Source organism: Carassius gibelio, chromosome B13, assembly GCF_023724105.1.
Source record: "Carassius gibelio isolate Cgi1373 ecotype wild population from Czech Republic chromosome B13, carGib1.2-hapl.c, whole genome shotgun sequence".
NCBI classification, from domain to species: domain Eukaryota; kingdom Metazoa; phylum Chordata; class Actinopteri; order Cypriniformes; family Cyprinidae; genus Carassius; species Carassius gibelio.
In genome coordinates, this window is record NC_068408.1 from 12460692 (window position 1) to 12484988 (window position 24297).

Below are 24297 nucleotides of genomic sequence, written 5' to 3' on the forward strand. Positions count from 1 at the left end.
CTGAGCATTGCTTCTGACCATGTCCATCCCTTTATGACCACCATGTACTCATCCTCTGATGGCCACTTCCAGCAGAATAATGCACCATGTCACAAAGCTCGAATCATTTCAAATTGGTTTCTTGAACATGACAGTGAGTTCACTGTATGTGGTGGAAAAGGAGCTTCGTGCCCTGGATGTGCACCCAACAACTGCAAGATGCTATCCTATCAATATGGGCCAACATTTCTAAAGAATGCTTTCAGCACCTTGCTGAATCAATGCCACGTAGAAACACAGTATTAGTATGGAGTTCCTAATAATCCTTTAGGTGAGTGTATGTGTATATATATATATATATATTTATATATATATATATATATATATATATATATATATATATATATATACACGGTTTCCCAGACCTTTTGTCTGTTTGCTGTTTTTAGAAAGCTTATAGCTTAAACCATCTAAAACCAGCAAACAATTGGCTGGTTTATGATGTTTTTTTCTAAGGACAATGACTAATTATTTATTCATTCATTTATTGATTTCAATGAAATTATTGTATGAAAAATTACTTTTGGACACTTGTCATCTGGTTATTCTGGGAGACCAATTGGTTTGTTTGTTGTAAATATTGTAAAGGAATTAAATTATGTGTATTGGACTAGCTTGGCTGAAGAGTTTTTGTTTTTAATACAGTCTAAAATTGCATCGGCAGATTGGCAAAGTAAAACCAATAAACCAGACAAGATCTTACATCAAGCCTAAATCGATTTAACTGTTAAATTTCGGGTCCATTCAACACTGCGCAAAGCTGGACAGTTCCATCGACAAATAACAGTTTAAACGGCCCCAAAATATGTTCTTTGTGTGCAAATGTCAAACAAACATGTTAAAAACATTACAATTAAATGAATGTTGTAATGGTCTGAAAAGGTTTATTCTCATCTTTACCATCACCACCAGAGGGAACATGACAGACTGTTGAATGGGACAGTCCGCCGGGTATATAATGGCAAGCACACCCATTTTAGACTCCTTTAGTTGTGACGAAGATGAGTTACGGATCAGACAACTACATGTCCTCGTCCTACAGAAAGATTTTCGGGGAAACACCCCGTTTTACCGGTTCCACCCCTAGGATGAGCAATGTCTCCCCACGGAGCTCCATGTCTTCCAGCGGCTTCAGGTCCCACTCTCTCGCCCGCAGCGGCGCCTCTCCAGCGGGCTACTACAAGAGATCGGGCCGGTCATCGTCCTTCTCACCGGTGCATTTCGACAGCGTGGATTTCTCTCAAACAGCAGTGTTAAACAACGAGTTTAAAATCGTCCGAACCAATGAAAAGGAACAACTGCAGGGTCTCAATGACCGTTTCGCGATGTTCATCGAGAAGGTGCGCAATCTGGAGCAGCACAATAAAGTGCTGGAGACCGAACTCGTGAGTCTGCGCCAGAGGCAGAGCGAGCCGTCCAGACTCGCTGACCTCTATAATCAAGAGATCCGGGATCTGCGAGCCCAGGTGGACGAGCTGAACAATGAAAGATCGCACATTCTCATTGAACGAGATAATATCGAGGAAGACTTGCAGAAACTTAGAGGCAAGTTTGAGGATGAGATCCGAGTGCGCGAGGAGGCAGAGCAGACGCTCAGATCCTACAAGAAAGATGTGGATGATGCCACCATGGTGCGCGTGGACCTGGAAAGAAAGGTCGAGTCCCTCTTGGATGAGGTTAATTTTCTGAGGAAAGTGCATGATGAAGAGGTGGCGGAGTTGACTAGTATGATCCAGGCAGCGCAGATATCTGTGGAAGTGGAGTTATCCAAGCCGGATCTGACCTCGGCCCTCAAAGAGATCCGTGGGCAGTATGAAACCCTCGCGTCGAAGAACCTGCAGTCTGCTGAGGAATGGTACAAATCAAAGTTCACCAGCCTCAATGAACAGGCCACCAGAACCAACGAGGCCATGAGAGCCACCAGAGAGGAGATCAACGACTACAGGCGACAACTGCAGTCCAAAACCATTGAAATCGAAACCCTGCGAGGCACAAACGAGTCCCTTGAGCGACAGATCCGGGAGATGGAAGATGCACACAATGCCGAGGTCGCAGGTTATCAGGTAGACAGACACATACAATTATTACATATCATATTAGGAAAATGTATCACAATTTAATAAAAATAAAAATATTAAAAAAAGAGAAAAAGTATATCTATCTATCTATCTATCTATCTATCAATAATTTATTATTCTTGAGGAATCCCCTACGTTTTTGTCGTTTTACTTATTTTATAATTATATATTTACATTTATTCTGTATTTACATAAATATATAAAGATGAAAGCATGTGCTATGACTTCATTATTTCACTCTAAAAAACGCTGGGTTGTTTTTTCAACCCAACTGCTGGGTTGAGGCCGTTGGATAGGACTTTGGGATGTTTTAACCCAAGTTTGGGTTGAAAATAACTTTCTTTTTTAACCCAGCGGTCTGGGTTGAGGACGCGGACGTGAAGGAGAGCACGCACGTCACGTCAAAATCGTACGTCTCCAGTGCGAGCAGCCGCCATTTTCTCAGCGTGATAGAAGCGAGAAGCGAGTGAAAGACTATGGTAAGTAACGTTAAATATTCAAAATGTAAAGTTATCTTTTATTGTTTACCCGGTTGTATGAAAGGCGGAAACAAAGGAGCTTAACGTTATATATATATATAAAAACGGACGCGGTTTTCGCCTCAGACACGGAGGTCTTAACTGCCTCATGTAACGTTACTGAACGGAGGATGTACTTTTAATATAACGTCTGTAAATGTATTTTGTCATATTTACATAATATTTTACATTATCTGTTCTCTTTGAGGCGTTAACAGACGGTTATGGTCACGGTTACGCTCATGTGAATTTGTCTTTTTTTTTTCGCGGTTAAACTGAATGTATGTTTGTCTCCTAAAGGAAACGGCATTGTGTAGTAAAGACTAGCATAATTATTTTGAGGCTGTTGAAGTGGTAACTGTTAAAAGTATGTTTTACATGTAATATTTCAGACTTGTCGAGCTCCTGTCTTCATTGTCTTCGCGCTGAGAGTTAAAGACACAGAAGCTGTTTGTGTGAGGAGTCACAGACCTGTGTGAGGATGAGGAGGAGGTGTTCTTCTGAAGAGAGGGACAGACGGTTTAAGGAGAGTAAACTTCAGAATAACTTCAGAATAAGTTATCTTTATTTTTACTAAGACTAAAATAATGTGTGTTTTTTTTAGATGTTGAAATCCAGAGACAAGATAACTTCATTCTTTTGAGACTGATGTAAGTTAAATTATTATTACTTTTTTTTTTAGAAAATTAATGTTTATGTTGTGTCCTGCCTGTTAACTTCACATTTTGATGCAAAAACAGTGTGATTTTATATATATATGTATGTATGTATGTATGTATATGTTAATATTTTATTGAAACCATTGATGCCCCTCTTTGCAGAACTCAAACTAACTGGAGTTAAGGACACACAAGTCTGCTTGTGTGAGGAGGTGGTTTTCTCAGCTTCTTCTGAAGAGAGGGAAAGATCGTTTAAGGCAAGTAAACTTCATAATTTCATGTTATCAGTTGTTGTTGTGTTTAACTAAGAGTAAAATAATGTTTGTTTTTTGTTTTTGTAGATGTTAAAAGCAAGAGACATGGGAGAGCATTAGGGATGCACGATATTGGATTTTGGCCGATATTCGATATGCCGATATTTTCAAAATAATTTTGGCCGATGCCGATACCGATATCGATATATATACAAATATATACTGATATATTTAAACTTTAATTTTACTGAAGAGAAATCCATGTATCTCTTCTGTACTGATTCTACCATAAATTTATTATTTTACAAATGTAGACAGACATTCACATCTGAAAAACAGGTCAATTATTTCACTTGGAGAATATCGGTTTGGCTCATCGGCAGAAATATTCATATCGGCCGATACCGATAATGGTCATTTTAAGCTTTTATCGGCCGATACCGATATTGTGCCGATATTATCGTGCATCCCTAGAGAGCATCATTCCTTTGAGATTTTATGTAAGTTATTTTTAGAAAATAAATTTTTCTGTTGTCTCCTGCCGGTTTACTTCACATTTTGATGCAACAACAGTGTGATTACGTGCTCATTTCATTAAAACCATTGATGTCTGTGTTTTTCATTGCAGAACTCAAACCAACTTTGGAGTTGTCTGATTTGGAGAGTCATTATTCTTGGACTTCGCTCTTAGTGGTAAAGTTCACACAAAAAATCATTTACTTGCCCTCAAGTCATTCCAAACCTATAAGACTTTTGTCTGTCTTTACAACATAAATTAATATATTTTTAGTTTTCTCATAATATTTGTTAATCCATTTATTGTTTAGATAATCAGTATTTTCAAGCTTCATAAATATAGAGTTATTGTAGAAGTAAATTCTGATATTTATATATGAATACATCTTAAATTATATGATAGCAAACATGTATGTTCAAAATAAAATACTGGTCTCCCAGACCAGCAATGGAGGACACAAAAAGAGAATATTAAATGTATTCATATGTTTTCCAAAAAATGAGCAGAGTTTGTATGAGTCTGGAAAAACATGAGGAGAGTAAATTATAAACATTTTAATTATTTGGTGAACTAACGGTTTGAAGAGCAGCTCTCCATGTACGTGAATATTGTGAGGTATGTGAATGTCATGTCTGTTATAATGTTTCAGTAAAGAAGCTTTCTGAAAGCAATATTTATTCAAACAATATCGCATGTCCTCACACTAATGCTGCAATTATAGCATTCTGGAGCGCTGTGGTGGACTGAGACATTAAACAACCACACAAAGTGTTGAAACTTTAAAACCGATTATTTACCTATCCTTACGGATGTGAATACACCTCTACCTGAAAATGGATAGAGTTTAATTAAATGTTTAATTTTTTCAAATGTGTTTCTCTTAGGCCACTGATGAAGAGCAGGCGGTGACTGGGATGAATGCTGGTCAGAGAGGAGAATCTTCTTTCCCCTAAACAGCAGTGGTTTTAAAGGAGGACGCTGCCCTGGATGATGTAGAAGATGTCACATGCTGTGCTGATGGGGCTTCTTCATGATTACATCAGTTATGCTAAAGAGATCATGAAAATTGACCGTGATGCATGATCTGTATTCATGGACTATGAAACAAACTGTAAGTGTATAATTTGTTAAAAAAAAAAAGTTAAATGCTTTTTCTGTGTTGTTTAGTAGAAGAGTTTACACTGTCATTCATACACCTGCTCACATTCTTTCACACACACACACACACACACACACACACGTCTGTTAAATGTTATAATATCAAAGTTAATGTTGTGATTTGTGTACTGTCATGCCAGAATAGTTGGAAAAAAACCTAACTAATTGTAAATTTATTGTATGTGTTTTCGTATATTTTTATACAATATACAATTGAACAAAGTCCAATTTGATCTTAAGTTATATTCATCAAATGTTCAATGCTTTGTTTATGAATTCTGTAGCTGTTAATGCCATCCTTTTCTGCATTTCTTCTAATATGTTACTTTTTGACTTTTCTCTTGTTTTTAATAAATATTTTCCTTTTGGTAATTATTATTTGTGTGTAAAAGTGATATTTAAAATGAACAACATTTGTAGGTTTAATGCCTAGCTCAATTTGGGTTAATTTTAACGTAGAAATGCATTGTTTCCCCACATGGCTGCACTCTGCGAGTTTATTTTCATCCAGCAGGAGGCGCTAAGAGCGGGAGAGGTAGGTTTCTCCGGTAACGGCTGCAGAGCAGTGCTGAGCTCACAAACGCTGCCTTATCAAGCACATGCGAAATGATATCGAACATTTTCTAAATACAGTAGTTTTCCTTCTGAAATACAGTGATAAAAAAAAAACACCCGCTCTGTTTTTTTAAACCCTGCAATATAGTCATTTTAAACCATAAAAAAAGGCAACCCAGCAGGCTGGGTTAAATATGATAACCCAACTGGTTGGGTTAAAACAACCCAGCGCTGGGTTCGTCCCTTTTTGACCCAGCGCTGGGTTGTCAAAATAACCCAAATTGGGTTGTTTTCAACCCAGCAGTTTTTAGAGTGTTGTTTTTAATAGTCCTGCAGCATGACATGAAATGTAAAGCTATAAATATTTAATGTAATCATGCAATTCATATTAGAAGCTCATGAAAAATGTACATTTAATAATTAGAAGAACTGTGAATTATACCACGGGACAGGACTGAAACGGTTTGAAATGGCATGTCAAGTAGCTGAGTGCTCTGTCCATGGTGCTGAACTAATCGGGCATGAGAGGTGGCCGAGGTTAATTCCACTAAGAAGAGTCTGTTAAAGAGGATTTTGCAAGGGAGGTTTCTGCAAGGTCATGTTCGCTTGGTGAAAGAAATCCAAATGATAACCTCAGTTTATGTTTATAATGTTGTGTTTGAACTTCTTGATGAGTTAGATGATTTACAATATGCAATAAAGTATCCAAATCATTTTGGCTTGAGGTTTTTCAGAGGCATGATCTATGATCTTTCATCTTTTGAAAGTGAAAGAAGTGCCAGTGTAAATCAGATTAGCTTCTTTGCACTTTGTGCTGAGACAGCCAGCCAGTGCCAAGAGATAAAGATTCACGTCAGCTTTTATAAGAAAGAACTAATTTAGATGCTGAGCTCAATTAGTTAATGGTCATGTGCATGAAAAAAAAGTGCAAGCTGGTCTCAATGCATTTTATTTTTTTTATAATTATACTTTTTTTTATTTTATGACAGGGACTACAGAATATTCTGGTACTAAGGCTAATATTGATTTATATTTTTTTAAATCCCATGAACTAGGAAACAATTGGGCAGCTGGACCTTGATCTTAGAAATACTAAGAGTGAAATGGCACGTCACCTCCGGGAGTATCAGGATCTTCTGAACGTCAAGATGGCATTAGACATTGAAATCGCAGCATACAGGTAAAGCACCAGTAACTCCACATTAATTGCACATTAAAAAGAATTAATGCAATGAGTATGAAAATGAATAAGATGTGACCAGTCTTTGTTGATGTCCTCATAGAAAGCTACTGGAAGGTGAAGAAACCCATTTCAGTTCCGGGGTGACTTTCTCCAGCACACCCAGCATCACTTATGGGTACCAGAGCCGATCTGCTTTCACCTCAACCCGCAATCCCAAAAAAGAAAAAGAAGAAGAGGGACACAGCAAATCCAAGGCAGGAGACAAGCGAGAGGAAAACACGGCAGAATCCGCTGTGATTAAGAAAGCAGAAAAGATTGATAATGTTGATGTTAACTCAAACTAGAATGTTACGGTTACTAAACCTATGCTTCTCTAGATATCTTCCCAGCAGTCTTTTGGACGTTTGGCACAGTAATCACAGCTATTAGTTAAAAACTGCCACTTGTTGTGTATAGTAATTGGTAACATGTTTAAGATATTGTAATGGTGATATAATGTTTAAAAAATATATCAAAAAAACTTAGGCCTCGAATATTTCCAGTGTTTCTTAATATTAGTTTCAGAGAGTATTTTAGTTCTGTCGATGATGTTTGGGATATAAATATGGTCTTCAGTATTAAGGGATGATTAAGATATAGCCAACATTAGCACTGATCCAATGTTTATGGATAAAGTCTCATAAAGAAAGCACAAAGTTTGGTGGAAAGCACATATTACGAATAAGGGACCAAACTACTGAATTAACTGTTACACATGTATGCCTTAACCACAATAAAGTCAATAATTGAAATGTTCTAGTTATGTTTTTGTTTTTATTCATGAATAGCTCTCAACATCACTAATCTTATCTGTCCAATATCATTAAATGTGTATGCTTTTAATGTTACTACACTGAACTTTATGATCTTAATTTAAAATAACCATTCTAATTCAGTACATTTGAAAGTGAAATTTATTTCTGTGCTGACAATGCCGAGTCTTCAGTGTCACATGATCCTTCAGAAATCATTCTAATCTGATATGGAGCTAAAGTAACATTTATTATTATTAATAATACAAAAAACAGCTGCAACTTTTTGTGGAATCACAGCATTTATTTGAAATGCAAAGATCCCTTGAAAAAAAGAGTTTCAGAAAAATCTTACTGGCCCCACACTCTTAAAAATGAATGTTTACGTAATCCTCTAAACTGTATTGCCCTGTTCAGTGACAAAAAGATTACCTCCTATCTAAAGGCTAATGGATTCCGTCTTTCTCCACAAAACAAATAAGAGGGAGAATTTAAAGATATGATTGATTATATCCTCCCCTCCACTCAGTCACATTACTTCTGCTTTGTATTGTTCCAAAAGACTGTCAATCACAGAAAAATATGCAAATGCCCTTTAAAGAGTCACAGTCTTGTTAGAAAAAGGTCAGTAAATTCCCTTCATAATCACCGAGCCAGCACTGGATCTACAAAATAAAAATAATGAATAAAGTAAAAGCAACATCAACTGAATTCAAACTAGCTAGGCTTAGATTTAAACAAGCGTGAAACTGCCATCCTACTCTGTCACAAACAATATCTGAACCTTAATGTGATGTAGCATGCAGACAGATGAAATCATGCAGGGTTTTTGAGGCGGTTCCCTTGGAAACCATTTTCAACAGTCCCCACAGGTTAGTGAGGAGCGCCTCTCTATCCCTCCTCTCTCTCTTTTATGCTGAGCCTCAGACTCTCCAGAGCTGTTTGTGATCATGGCTTTTAACCATACAGGTGACTAACATTAAATATTATGAGGGGAAAGATGCTTCCTAACATTTAGGCTAATCTGATATTTGTGTGTGTGTGTGTAAATAATAAGACAGTGTCTTATCAGTAGAGTGGGTCATACAATATTTCCCAAAACTAAAAAGATGACTAAATGAAAAGGGACACAATTTTTGAGTGTTTATTTGCAATGGTGTGCCTGGCCAAGTATAATTTAACATTTAGTTGTATTTAGTTATTACAATATTGCAAAAGATTTAAAAAAAAAAAAATCATGAAAGATCTTTCCTCCCAAGGCCTTGTAATAACACAATATGGCTCAATAAAAAACAAACATTTCAAACTGAAAATGAACAAAGATATAAATACTTAATTGATTGAGGAGAGCAAGCCTGTAAACCAGACAAACATATTCATTGTTGTACAGAATTAAACACTTAAAAATGTAGGTACTGTCCAGGTACTTAAGTGAATTATTTCTAAAGTACTGATTTACTTTTTGTCAGCTGAACTAGAGGCACAACAAAACTAAGCAATACAATTCATGTCAAAACAAAATATTTTTATAGAAACAAGGTGTAATTACTTTGTGCTTTTCTTAGTAAACATAAAAGAGAATTTACAGAACCTTTATAGTTGTGGAAACTGTCACCAAAAATCAATCAAACAAACAATATCTTCTGGATATGGCTAATTTTCTGGATGTAGCTCTAATGTATCTTAATGCATTTGCTGAAAGAATGTTGACATATTCTTAATCTGTTTGAGCAGAAGATAACAAGGAAGACAAATGATCACTGCATAGGATAACTGTTATAATAAAATTTAGTTTAGCCCTTGAAATAAAACCACTACACAGTGTAGTTTTCACAGTAGCTGGTCTTTCTGTCTCTTCCCTCTTTACTGAGCAGGTAGAACGAGTCCGAAATGCAGAACCAGCATGCCATCCTAAAATGGGAAAATAAGAAATGTGGGTATTGAGGAATGCACATTCACACAACTGTTTAAAAGTTTTGTGTCAGCAAATCTTTTCAAATAAATTAATACTCGTATTCAGTAAGAACAAGCTAAATGGATCCAAAGTAATAGCAAGAATTTTACATTGTCAGTGATGATTTCTATTTCAAATAAATGTTATTTTTAAGGAACTTATTCTAAGGATTCTGAGAGTAGTGTATCAGTTTTCACAAAACCATTAAGCAGCACAACTGGTAATAATAAGAAATGTTTCTTAAGCAGCAAATGAGCCTATAAAATTGCATTTTGATGTCAGATTAACCCAAATGAATTATCAAAGATGTCATTTAAAAATGATTTGTCAATTTTTAATTTAGTAAATTTTCTGTCTTATATATATATATATATATATATATATATATATATATATATATGATATGCTATTTTGAGAGACAGCAGCACTTGAAGCTGTAGTTAAGGCTCAAATGTAATGCTGTGTGAAGACAGGAACTGTGTAAGGCACCTGTTTTTCACACTTATTAACAGCTTGCACGAGGCTCGTTCTCAATGAACTCTCTTTCAGCTAGTTCCAAACCTGCATACGTTTTTCTGTTTTTCTTCTGTTGAACATAGAAGATATTTTATGCTGCTGGTTGACTTTCAAAGTAGGGTAAAAAAAAAAAGAAATTGTATGGAAGTTAATTGGGAGCAGAAACTGTTTGGTTCCCAAAATCCTTAAAATCTCTTCTTTTGTATTCAACACAAGATATAAACTCATACAGGTTCAGAAAAACCTGACAACGAGTAAATAATGACAGAATTAAACATTTTGGATGAACCATCCCTTTAAACATTTCTTTATGCCTACAGCTCAAAAATATGAAAGGTATATTATATCAGACACCCACCTGCAGTGCATTTTTCCCCATGGTTTTACAAACTTCTCTCAAAGACTGGTATTGCTCAAGAAGATGCTCTCCACACACAACATCAACCTGACAAATAAAGCAGAATGTAAATGTTCATGTAAGTGATGCAAGTCTGTTTTTTTCATCTGTCATATCACCTATGCCAATGCTTTAGCCTAATCACTTTAGAAAAGTAATAGCACACCTCTACACACAACACTGCATGTTTTGAAGTATCATTCCTGACCATAACACGATGCAAAAGTTGAACACTTCACAAAAATATAACAAGTAATATGAGCAATGGAAATAGGGATTCTTGCATTAGCAATACAAGAATTACTTATAAAAGATGTTGGATTCCAGAGGGTTCAAACTTTTTGGAGGAGTGTTTTTTCTCAGTGACCCAAAAATGCCAGGTGGAAATTAATTTCAAGCCTCTATATGAATATAAAATACAGCCTCAGTGTATTCCCAAAATAATAAGACAATTTCTAGTATGTGGAGCAGGGCGCAGCAGGCTGTCCTGGAGTGAAGCACACAAACCCTGGTGTCTCCTCTTTCACCTCTATCCCAGTAGATGTCCCTGGCACTACGAGGTGTTCCTCACCAGGCCAGATCAGTCTTAGCTAATCAACACTGAGTGCAGGGACGGCAGGAAAAAACCTGTAAGCCAGTAATCCAGATTCGACTGTTAGCCTTACAACATGCAAGCAGCCTTCTGCAGCCTTCTGCTGCATGTGACCACAGATCTGCAATTAATGTTAATTACTAGTGCTGTCAAACGATTAATTGCAATTTATCGCATCCAAAAGAAAAAAAAATATTCACATAATATATGTGTACTGTGTATATTTATTATGTATATATTAATAAAAACATGTATGTTTTTGTTTTGAGAAAAATATGTTACGATTATATAATGTAATTTATATATAATATGTAAATATTTTCAAAATATATACTGTATGTGTGTGCTTTTACATTTACAAGATAAATATACAAAGTACACATTATGTGAACAATTATTTTGGATGCAATTAATCGCAATTAATCATTTGACAGCACTATTAATTACAAAAACAAAAAGGTAAAAGTATATTAATTCTGAAAAAACTTTGAACTGTTATGGCAACAAAATTGTGTAATTAAAATTTTTTGTCTCACAGTAATCAAATTAGGTGGGACAAATGTAAATTCATTTGTGGTAAATAACATTATGCTTAACCTGAATTGAACCCAGAATATATCTTTAAAATGCCCCAACTGACATGTATACATACCATGAACAATCAACAATGAAAATAATATCAATACATAAGCATATTTTTGTGAAACTGTTGTATGTAGCTTAAAGTTTGATGTTACACTTTATTTTAAGGTACCAGGTAATATTAATTACCAACATATACTTACTATATAGTTAGGATTAGGGCTAGAGTTTGGTTTAGATACTTGTAATTATGCATTCTTACCTCTCATTACTATAGTGGGTACATGTAACATACAGTATGCAACAAGGAAAAAACATCTTTGTCAGTCTGCAGAAATATTATATATATATATATATATATATATATATATATATATATATATATATATATATATATATATATATATATAAAAAACAGCACTAGATTTTCTTTTCAAACATAATCACTGTTATTCACAACCACAGACAGTCATTTCTATGCTCTACTAAGCTGTGCTTCTTTTCAAAGACTCAAATCCTTATCCAGAACTGGGATTAGAGGAAAACTAATTAAACAGCAATGTGGCAGGACTGTGAAGTGTGACAGAGTCACTGAAGTGTTGAGAGGGAAAGGGAACTTCCTAATAACATCATTTCTTTAATCACACTTTTACATGATGACCTCCTTGTGGAAACCCTAAAGACGAGTGATTTTTGCTGAATTTAGTCCGCTACATAGGAAAAAAGAACAATTTTGCATCAAATGACTCAGCATGTCTTTGTTCTGTGTGAAGGATGGTGTCTGGTTCATTTCCCCTGTCCTGTCAGTATGAATTATTGAGCGACTGACACAGCTGGGGGGTGCTCACCCCACATATCTTTCAGACCTCTGACATTGCTGACCGTCTGAGGCAGGATTTATGCGTCTGGTTTAATGAAAACAAGCCGTTTAAGACCAAGACCTTACCCTTATACGTAATATACCTAATGTGGTTAATGAGTCACAATACACAAAAACTGTGGGTGAGAAAGTTAAAGGGGATAAAATCTATATTTCACCTTGCAGTTTTGACTCAGTTCCATCTTCCTCCTGATAAAAAGCTCCACATGACGGACAGTGGCTTCCCCTGACACACGCACATACTTCCTCTCGAGGGGCTAGAGGGTGAAAATATCATCAGGATATTAAAAATGAAAATAACAGACAGGCCTACAGAACAATTTCAGCTCAATTCTACATAATGATTCAAGTGTATAGATTAAGTACAAATATGAACATTACCTTATAGTTCTCAATACCCTTTTCAGCTCTGTAAATCAAAGAAATGTAAACATAAAGATTACCGTAGGTGAAACATTAACAGATGACATATTTTGAGTTTCTGCAACAATAAATCGGATAATTTATAAATAATAGGCGGGCATTTATAATTGTGCAATTTCAACCAAAAAAAAAAAAAGCACATGGCATATGACTCTCAACCAGGGGGAACATCACAAAAAATTATTCTTGATTTTACTAAAGACAATACAGAATATCATGAAAACAAAAAATTTATCGCTTTGAATTTGTGCAATACACAACAATCAGTAATATTGATAAAAAATTAAAACAGTTAAGACTTACAGCAGAAATATCAAATATCTTAGCCAATAAGAAGGGGCTTTAAATAGTGCATAGACAATGGGAGGCCTTTTTAATCAAAAAGACTGAAAATCATGGCTTTAAGGAGTCTTTTGATTTTTGACTGTTTAGCTCCATCTAGTGATGATACACAACATAACTTATCTAGCATTCAGAAAGATTAAATTCAACATGAAATCAAAATCTACCCTTTTTACTTCCTAAAGCATGTTCCAAGTCTAGAAACTGAATGACATCACTGATATAAGTATAATCACAAATCAACATTACTGACCCCACGAACTCCAACATCAGAGACACATCTAGCTCTGAGGGAATGGTAAAAACAGACTGCGGCAGCATGTCTTTCTTCTGTCTATGATGCAGCTTCCCTGGGTACGTAGATGGAGATGCCACTGAGGGGGAACGAGAGAGAAAAGATTACATCATAAGTACATTAAAATAATATTACGAAGCCTCTCCTATGCACTTATATTCAAAGAATATACTCCAGAAGAGTGATTGCATGAACAAACCTGGCTTAGGAACGTCAAGCCCTCTCTGTTTATAAAATGCATATATTCGCGACCTTTCATCTGATGAAAAAAACAAAACAAAAACAAAACATATTTTCTGTGAAGTGCTTCTCACATATATTTAAAATATCAGAATGGGACAACAAAAGTGTAACAAGAAAGAGTTCAACATAACTTCACTAACCTTCTTCCAAATACGGAACCATCTTGAAAACAATGTCTTGCAATTGCCTGTCAGGTCTAAAAGAGAAAAAGGGATGAAATTTGACTCCCATACTAAAACATGACCAGTGATTAAACACCAAAGCATATAAGAATCCCTAAAGACCCTGGGACATATGTGAGGCTGTTATTGCTAGGCAGCAGTAATTAGACACAAGGGATGGTCTAGAACATAACAGCTAGTCTAAATCTCTAGTGGCAGACCAAAACCGGTAAACAACACAACGCCTTATACACAAAGTTTGCCAAAGCTGAAATTGGCAAGAACAATATTAATAAAAAAGACATCAATAGAACTAAAGTTACCTGATACTGTACAGTGGCTGTGTCTGGTGTACAACAATGGAGCAGTTAGGACACCTGTTGCTATAGAAAAAGTGCTTGACAATGCAGCTCTTACAAACTGTGAAGGAGGAAATAAGCAGGCATGATGCCAAACACAGTACAGATCACCGATTACATGGGATAATGACAAAATTTTATTATTTTATGCCACTACATCGGTGGGAAATGTGCACTTACAAGTGTGAAGACACTCTGTGATGGTGGTGGCATCAATGAAAAATCCATTGCAGAGGGCACAGCGAATATAGGGATAAAATTCCCTAAGAGGCAAGGAGTGCTTTGAAGAGAATAAACAGTAATCAAACATTAAAGTCAAATAAATTAAATAAAATTATATATATATATATATATATATATATATAATACACTATAGGTCAAAAGTCTGGAATCAGAACGATTTTTAATGTTTCTTTTTTACAGGAGTTTCTTATGCTCATCAAGGCTGCATTTATTTGATCAAAAATACAGGAAAAATGTAATGTTGTGAAATATCATTACAATGTAAAATAATGTTTTATATTTTTAATATACATAAAAATCTATTTTATTTCTGTGATGCAAAGCTGAGTTTTTAGCATCATTACTCCAGTCTTCAGTGTCACTAGATCCTTCAGGAATCATTCTAATACACTGCTTAATATTTTTATGGAACCTGTGATACTTTTTTCAGGGTTCATTGATGAACAAAGAATTAAGAAGAAGAGCATTTATTTAAAACAAATATTTTCTAACAATATACACTTCAAAAGGTTGAAAGAAAATAAAATGTTTATTCAGCAAAGAAAGATGTGTTAAATTGATAAGAAGAAGTGATAGCAAAGGTTTATATTGTTAGAAAATATTTATATTTTGAATAAATGCTGTTCTTGTTAACTTCTTTATTTCTTTAGAAAATTCTGGAAAAAAAGTAGCACAGTTTCCTAAAAATATTTGGCAGCACAACTGTTGCCAAAATTTTTCATTCTAATAAAAAATCAGCATATTAGAATGATTTCTTAAGGATCGTGTGACACTTTATACTGGACTAATGACTGATGGAAATTCAGCTTTACATTACTTAAATAAATGATATTTAAAAGGATATTGAAACAGAATCCATAATTTTATATTGTAATAACATTTAGCAAGATTACTAGTTTTTTTCTGTATTTTGATCAAATAAATGCAGCCTTGATGAGCTTAAGAGACTTCTTTAAGAAAAAAAAACTGATCCCCAACTTTTGATTGGTAGTGTGTGTGTGTGTGTGTGTGTATATATGTATATATATATATATACACACACACACACACACACACACATGCATATATATGTGTGTGTGTGTATGTATGTGTGTAAAGACTTATGTTTTTAAACAAGTGTATACAATACAATCATATATATTCATATAATTATTCATATTACCTCATATACCTCATTTAAACACTCATATACAAATTACAAATGAGTATGTTTAGCATAAGTACAAGTAGTATTTAACGTAATAGGTTAAGTATATTTTATCTACATATAAAACATACACAAACATGTTTATAAGTCGATTAATTATATGCGATATAACAACTTATAACCTAGAAGTTCAAGTACTTTAGTAATAAAAACTGTATTAATTTGTTGATTTAGTGCTGTACCTCGTCGTCAGGGTGTGTTTCGTGAGTTCTCTGGCTGTGGTCGGAGTCCCTGCGCTCATCCTGTCCGCTGAGTGAAGCGTCTGTCCGGGAGGAGGACCCCCGCGTGGATCCCTCCTCCACAACTCCGTCCACAGTTCCGTCCATAGTGCACTCAAAGAGCGAAGCCCTCAAAACAACTGCAGGAGAACAACTACAGGTGTCTGTCTGATCTCTCTGCAGTGGTTGGATGATTTCATTCAAGATCAATCGCGAATAGTAAATTTCACACTTTAGTAACACTTCAATCTACTTCTGCACCTTCACGGTGAGCGCGCAATACTCCGGTGACGCAGTTCAATGAGGCTAGAATAAAAGTCCCCACGGGAACGAATAAATAGGTTAAAATATATAACATAACAATTTATAAATAAAGATGCAAGTGATTACTGCAAAAACTATTACAAAGTATATGTATATTAGTAGTTCGTAGAGTAATTGACTCATCCAGGCCACAGAATTAGATATTTTTGCTACTTTTTTATATAGACAATTAAGTAATAATAATAATAATAATAATAATAAAAATAATAATAATAATTTGACAAGCTTTAACTGAACATGCCATTTTTTCTTGAACTGCATCAACACCAACAAAAATAATATAACATATAATATAACATATCATATTTCTTCCTCGTAGTTAAAATAGAACATGTTGGGGAGGAAAACATTGTTTTAATTTTTTTTTTCTTTTTCTGGTGAAAATACACCCCACAAAGTCGACATATTCGCAAACCTTTGTGAACAGTTCAGGATTGTGAACAGTTTATAATAGTTTTATGACTAAGAAATATTAAATGGCTTAAAGACAAAGAACGACAAAGCGCCTTCATTGAAACTTAAATGATATTATATCTAGGTTAATAAGTCTTTGTCTTTCTTATATTTATTATGTGTATTTCTAAAGCATTATTAATACGACAATGGTGAAGTTCCTTTTCGAGTGGAGTTTTCTCCCCTCTCCCGGCGCGAGAGAGGCACGACAGCAAAGATCAAGATGGCGGCGCCTATGAACAACGTGGATGAAATTCGTGATAGAGTGATATTGGGTGAATATGGCGTAAAAAATGTAAGTTATGACCTTTGTGGCATATTTAATTAATGTTCAGTGTATGTTTATGTCTATACAGAGTGTTTCATTACCAGTATAAGTGCCATTTATTTAATAATGTGACGTTGCACATGTCGCCCAGGTTTCTTGGTAACTTTACACAAGCTTCAGCGATTGTTGTTTATGAGCTTTATATGAGAACATAGTTATTGTTTGTTAAAATGTATTCCCGTAAAGTGCATATGTAAGTATTATGTAACTTACTGTATTTACAGGTCCATACTACAGATTATCCCGGAAATTACCCTGGTTACGATGACACATGGGATTTGGAAAAATTCAAAAAGGTGTGTGAAATGCACAAGCTGTCTTTTATTAAAATGAATGTAGTCGCTGCTAAATTGGGCTTTTTTTATGTGATTGACCAACAAATTGTGTTACTTTATTCTTGTAGAATTTCCGGATTGATATAGTTCATTCGGATGAGAACATGTTGGAGTTTGATATGATTGGTATAGATGCTTCCATTGCCAATGCTTTTCGCCGTATACTACTGGCTGAGGTATGTTTAGTGATGTTTGGTGTCTGCTTGTGTACCTGTTACATTACATTCATAATGAGCTGCTTTTGAAACGGGATCTGATAGTCATCTTCTGTTTTTTCTTCCCCATCTTATTTGAAAATTAAGGTCCCAACAATGGCCATCGAAAAAGTCTTCATTTACAATAACACATCGATCATTCAGGATGAGATTCTAGCTCATAGACTTGGTCTTGTGCCCATAAAAGCAGATCCTCGTCTTTTTGAGTACAGGAATCCGGGTATGTACATTAAGGACTCACAAAATTCTTGTTTTACTTTAAAATGTCAGACAAATGTATTTGTCTTGAGAAAAGTGGTTTATGTAATGGTCCCACAAATGCCAGCACTGACTGAAGCTGTTTATTTTTCTTTTTTTACATACTAATGTAAATGATAATGTGGGTTGTGTTTGTCAGAGGATGAGGAAGGTACAGAAATTGACACAATTCAACTTCAGCTGAAGGTAAAATGCTCCAGGAATCCTAGAGCCCCTAAAGACTCTTCAGATCCCAAGGAGTTATATCTCAATCACATGGGTGAGTAAAGCAGGGCTAACTTACTGTAATTAAGCTTTTTTTAGATGTCAAAATTAGACATTTTTTTTAACCCATTAGGTTTCTAGTATAATCATAATTTTTCTTTTTTATTCAATTATCCATACTTTCTCTGGTCCGTTAAAGCTTCAAAAAAGTATAGTGATGTCAAATGCAATTTTAAAAAGTTCCAGGTTTGCTTTGTGTTTTTGAATGGCTGCAAAATTTGGCTAAAAACCTTACGTATGGCTAGCAAATAATTAAAAGAGTAATTATTAATAAATAATGAATAATTAATTTATAATACTAGGGCTGCCCTCGACTAAGTATTTTCCTGGTTGACTAGTACAAGGCTATGCAGGTAATTAAAGGCTCATTATAATGATTTAAGTGGTTTATTAATAAATGTGTGATTAGTCGGTTAAAATGAACGACTAATCACACATTTATTAATAAACCATTTAAATAATTATAATGAGCCTTTCATTGCCTGCATAGCCTTGTAAGCGCTCAAGCACATGCATGCAAGCTTGCCACAGCACACCGGCAGAAGTAATGATTATGAATGTGTCAGGGAAAATCAGTAAGGAAACTGCATTAACATTTTAATAATTCACTGATAAACTAGTGCTTGCTTTTGTTTTCGGTTTGAGATAAAGTCGGCGGCACTAATTCATAATCTCCGCAGTAGAGGATGCAACTGTATGCATGTTTCATACAGATGACATAATCTGAGAATATTTGTTTTCCATTTCACTCTCTATGGATCTATTTTTTATATCTGTAAGGCCAAAGATATACACAGAGTTTCACGTTCAAGTTCATAGAGACCGAGACAGCAGAAAGTGCATCCTGTTTGCTTTCATTATTTTACAAAAGCGTGTTTTGTTGTTATTGTTAGTGCACACAAATGAACGTGGAATCTTTACAGATTTAAAGATATATTACTGTTATCTGAAGAGCAAAAATGAGGGAGTATTTTAAGAGCAAGTGAGCTACTGTTCAGCTTCCACTCTCCACACAGACACTGAATAACACACATTTCTCTAGGTTACCATTAGATTGAGTGGCCATGTAAAGTTGCCAATACTTACATATTTCAGATGATAAACAATATTTGAGGTGGATGAATGATATCTGTCCGTCATGAACTGTGTGACTGGATTTTATGTTATTTCATTATTTTATTTTATTTACTTTTTTTTTTCTGCAACTAATAAAATGTTGGTCGACCTCTTTGAGCCTCTTCTGGTCGACTAACAATTAGTCGAGTATTAGGGGGCAGCCCTAGATAATGCTGCTTATAACAACTTAAAATGACAATTCATGTCTTAATTTCTTATTTTGTCGATATTTACCACCGCAGGGGCCCTTAAGGCTTCTTATTTGTTGACAAAAATCTGTTTATAACCACTTCTCATTACAGGTTTGGGAAATTGGTTGCCGTATTTTGTTCTCAAATGTTAGAAGGGACCCAAACTACGAACTAAAATGCCGAATCATGAGCTGCTTGTGTGTAAATAAATGCAAATAAATTCTGTTTTAATAAATCACAGATTTTGCATTTTGATAATCACATTAAACGATATCAGAGCTTAATCTGTTTTGTTTAAATGATTTGTGCAGCTCTAAATGTCATACAGAAGATGTTAATGTTTCAGTCACCACTCACTTTCCTTGTGTGGAAAAAAGATGCACTGAAATTAAAAGGTGAGGTGGCTTAGACCACCTACATCTAATTTTGTGTTCCAAAATGAAAAAGTACAAGTTTGCAACATGCATATTATTTGCTAACTATGACAAAACATTCTGTGTATCACTGTCCTGTTTACGGTATGTCACTGAAGTCTTTTGTTTGGTTTCAGTCTACTCCGGTGACATTAAATGGCTCCCAATTGGAAACCAAGCCGATGTGTTTGCAGATGCCAAGATTGGTCCTGTGCATGGGGACATTCTTCTGGCACAACTTCGACCAGGCCATGAACTTGATATAGTCATGCACTGTGTCAAAGGAATAGGTAAGTAATATAAAGGGCTCCTGATCAAATAGATCCTTGATTTGATCCAGTGAGCCATAAGTATTATAGTTAGTTATTATAACTCTAATGTCCAGTCATTTATAAACTCTGTTATTAACTAGAAAGCTTTTTTGCACCTCACAGGCAAGGATCATGCCAAGTTTTCTCCTGTGGCTACTGCAAGCTACAGACTTCTTCCTGAAATCACATTATTACAGACCATTGAGGGAGAACAAGCAGAGAGGTTAAAGCGCTGCTTCTCACCAGGAGTTATTGAGATACAGAATGTGAACGGTAGGACTGTTTCGCTGTATACATATCATATAGTCTTGATATTTGGTACTTTTTTTATTGTATTATAATCTAATAATGATGAATTTCAGGAAGGAAGGTGGCTAAAGTTGTCAACAGTCGTTTAGACACATGCAGCAGAGAAGTTCTTCGGCATGATGACTTGAAGAACTTGGTGAAACTGGGCAGAGTGCGGGATCATTTCATATGTACGTTTACAACTAAAAGCATTGAGTTAGTTTTGTTTGATGATTTACCAAATGCATTGTCAAATCTCCCTTCTGTGTTATTTTTTTAGTCTCAGTTGAGTCCACGGGGATCCTCCCTGCTGATGTCCTGGTTACTGAGGCCATTAATGTCCTCATCTCTAAGTGCCAGAAGTTCCTTACAGAGCTTGATGCGGCAGAAATGGACTAGATGGAAGAAATAAGGCCAGTCACACTCATCCTATAGATCTGAATGAAGTCATGGGACTGGTTACTGACACTGTACATAGTGTTCATATCTTAAGCAAAAAAAAAAAGAAAGAAGTGAATTCATGCAAATTCCAATGAGCAATTTAAGGCCATTAGAGAATTCTGGAAATTTCTTGACATTCAAGTGTTTTTGTTTCTTTTTAGTCAAATTAATCTGTTTTGTTTCAAATGTCCCGCTATAACAAAACATAAAGATGTATATTAAACTTATGCTGTTGACAAAATTACTAATTGTCTATGAATTTTTTTCAACTTTGTTGTGAAGTGAAGTTACGTGACATTCAGCCAAGTATGGTGACCCATACTCAGAATTTGTGCTCTGCATTTAACCCATCCGAAGTGCACACACACAGAGCAGTGAACACACACACACACACTGTGAACACACACCCGGAGCAGTGGGCAGCCATATATGCTGCGGCGCCTGGGGAGCAGTTGGGGGTTTGATGCCTTGCTCAAGGACACCTAAGTCGGGGTATTGAGGGTGAAGAGAGCACTGTACATGCACTCCCCCACCTACAATTCCTGCCGGCCCCAGACTCGAACTCACAACCCTTCGATTGTGAGTACGATTCTCGAACCACTAGGCCACGACTTCCATGCACACATTTGATGTGAACATTTGATCAAAGCACCATGCCAGAGTCTTTATATTTTTAAGCCCTATATAATGTTTTTGGTCAATTTGACACATTAAAATTTTTACAATTGTCAGGATACTGGTTACCTTTGATTATTTCCTAAAATTGAGACTTCTTCATATTTGTGGTAATGAATATGTCAAAACACTGATGTACTGTCGAATGTGCATACAAGATGTCTGTTACAAATATGATGTTTAGTCCGCACTTTAACACAGAAAAACACTGGTTAGCAGAAAAAGGTCAGATTTCCATGATGTGTCACCCTTAAAATGAAAGGTGACACTTCATTTTAAATACAAAAAAAAAAAAAAAACATCATCCATCTTCATAGTTTCCACTAGAAAAAAAGGGCCAAGCGTTGTCTAGTTTTATTTTGCCTGCCAGCTCTCCTCTCTATCAATGAAATCAAATGCCATATCTTGGAAGGAATTGTGATGGAGGCAATCAATTCAGTCTTCTGAAATGTACTTAGATTAATTAGACGTACTCCTCTTGACACTGTTTAAACATCTCGTTGTGCCAGTAGGGCTAAATAATGCAGTACTAAAGAGGCGTTTTCTTTTCATCGTGGCAGTGAACTGAAAAGTTGCCTTCGTGTTCAGTTCAGTGAAGTCAGTGAGAGTTGTTTTTTAGTACTTGCTTGGAAAGTTTCCATACGGATCATCCATCATAGACATGTAATGATTATTTGCTATCAGTGCTTCTAAAGTGCACATGCTGAGGTTCCTGTCTGCTTTGAGTTACATACAAACATGCTGACTGAATTACAAGAGCTAATGTCCAGCATATGCTGCTGTTGCTAGAGGCAGATGCGTCTAAAGTAGCTTTACGTTTGGGCTGTAGGGCATTGTTTGGCACAATGAGGGCTGGAGTCAGCACAATGAAAGCATTAAGCATGAAATCCTGTTTTTTCTCGCTGGATGATACAAACACCAGAGCACCTGATGAAGTTCATCCTGATTTATGCACGATCCAGATACTTCACTTTGCATCTAATTCCTTTTTGTTCAGCTCGACAGGAGAAGTTCTTTGCTGTTTCCGTGCATTAATTCTGTCTTTTCCAGTTGGACTTAGTCACATTTTGGCATATTATTATAGTTGGGCATAACAGCTGCAGTAGATCATCTTGAATTATATTCTACCAAATACCGCCCACCCATAACGCACAAGCAAATACATAATCACACACAATGTGTAGACATTGAAACTGGGCCAGGGTGGCTTTAGAGACGGTGAATCACAGAGGGACGTGGCACAATAAGTGGGTCACCTTCCATTATGTGGCTCTCATCATTAGAACGGTTCTGCTGAGACTGGTTGAGACTGGAGTCACTTGGCACTCTCCATTCCTCTCCATCCTGTCTCATTACTCAGCTTTGCTCTTGGCAAGCAGCAGACACCACTCAAAGCATAAAAAGACAGAAGAAAAATCTCATGTCCTTGTTGGCCAGAGCTGTTGTTTATAAAACATACTGTATTTTCCTAAGCAAGCAAATTATGGTGAAGGGATCACCCAGTTCCTCGGCCCACTGGGTGGAATTTAGTTTTTAACACTGCTTGACAGCTCATTAAGATAAAGCTTATTATATTTTTGTCTGTCTGGACATGCCCATTTTTCCTGACTACTTCAGCTTTCCATTACTAATAAAACAAATTGCTTTTGATTTCAGTGTGGGTCAAATAATTTGAAGAATGTCTCAATCTAGACATCACTGCTAGTGGAAGTTCAATGCAAGAATATCGGCTGATTTTGGCATTCTCAAAGAACTACCTTGCTGAAAAATCTTGCTCAAACCAGCCTAAACTGGTTTACTTGTCTTCCAGGTTGGTCAGACTGGCTGCCAGCTAAAGACAGCGTGGCCAGGACCGGATTAAATCACTAGGTTTTTTTCAATGGGATAATGAAAGTATTTTCTACTGAATAAACCTGCTTTATCTTCCCTAAGCTGGTTTAAGTTGGTTTTAGCCGGTTTGAGCTTGTCTCCCAGTCTGGTTAACCTGTTCTTCTACCTGCCTGACCAGATATAAAGTGCCCCAAACTTTGAAGACCAGCTCTCCATTCAGCTAAAAATAGCTCAGCCAGACTGGGAGTCCACCTTAAACCACCTCAGACTAACAAACCAAGTGGGTGTTTACACAACAGCTTTTAACTAAAAACTGAAAACATTTTATGAGTTTTGGCAGTTTATTTACATGGCAACAGTGTTTTGTTGGCCTGAAGATGAAAACTGTGTTTATATATATATATATATATATATATATATATATATATATATATATATATATATATATATATAACGTTTCAAAGTTCAAGTTATCTTTATTGTCTTTATATAAACTATAAAAATTACAAAGTGACATCGCCATCTACTGGCCTGGCATGCTTGTTACAGCATTTTTTGTCATTTTCGTAGATCAGTGTGAACAGGGATCGTCTATATAGAAAACATTTTAAAAACACAAAGAAGAAACTTCCCCGTTTTTTGTGCATTGTTATTATTTAAACGTCCCCCCAATTTATTTTTCAGCAAGCCA

The 24297-nt window shown here is 35.6% G+C and overlaps 3 protein-coding genes and 1 long non-coding RNA gene across 4 annotated transcripts; 3 read left to right on the forward strand and 1 right to left on the reverse strand.

Moving 5' to 3' along the window:
- The first annotated feature begins 1014 nt into the window (after nucleotides 1-1014).
- LOC127970663 (alpha-internexin-like) lies at nucleotides 1015-7756 on the forward strand. The gene is made up of 3 exons (XM_052573332.1): nucleotides 1015-2102; nucleotides 6834-6958; nucleotides 7062-7756. Exons 1-3 carry the CDS (start codon nucleotides 1041-1043, stop codon nucleotides 7303-7305), a joined length of 1431 nt encoding a protein of 476 aa, XP_052429292.1. The 5' UTR covers nucleotides 1015-1040; the 3' UTR covers nucleotides 7306-7756.
- Nucleotides 3636-5601, forward strand: LOC127970665 (uncharacterized). The gene is made up of 3 exons (XR_008156656.1): nucleotides 3636-4048; nucleotides 4177-4241; nucleotides 4950-5601. It is a non-coding gene; the product is annotated as an uncharacterized LOC127970665 (long non-coding RNA).
- A 1126-nt stretch (nucleotides 7757-8882) lies between the features above and the next one.
- pcgf6 (polycomb group ring finger 6) lies at nucleotides 8883-16472 on the reverse strand. The gene is made up of 10 exons (XM_052573333.1): nucleotides 16129-16472; nucleotides 14677-14776; nucleotides 14461-14557; nucleotides 14117-14172; nucleotides 13933-13992; nucleotides 13692-13812; nucleotides 13055-13082; nucleotides 12832-12930; nucleotides 10581-10667; nucleotides 8883-9663 (listed from the first exon to the last, which is right to left on the reverse strand). The coding sequence occupies exons 1-10, from the start codon at nucleotides 16270-16272 to the stop codon at nucleotides 9616-9618; spliced, it is 840 nt and encodes a 279-aa protein (XP_052429293.1). The 5' UTR covers nucleotides 16273-16472; the 3' UTR covers nucleotides 8883-9615.
- Nucleotides 16473-17091: 619 nt separating this feature from the next.
- polr1c (RNA polymerase I and III subunit C) lies at nucleotides 17092-21345 on the forward strand. The gene is made up of 9 exons (XM_052571817.1): nucleotides 17092-17236; nucleotides 17494-17565; nucleotides 17673-17780; nucleotides 17907-18039; nucleotides 18217-18336; nucleotides 20199-20351; nucleotides 20496-20645; nucleotides 20735-20851; nucleotides 20941-21345. Exons 1-9 carry the CDS (start codon nucleotides 17165-17167, stop codon nucleotides 21057-21059), a joined length of 1044 nt encoding a protein of 347 aa, XP_052427777.1. The 5' UTR covers nucleotides 17092-17164; the 3' UTR covers nucleotides 21060-21345.
- Nucleotides 21346-24297: the final 2952 nt, after the last annotated feature.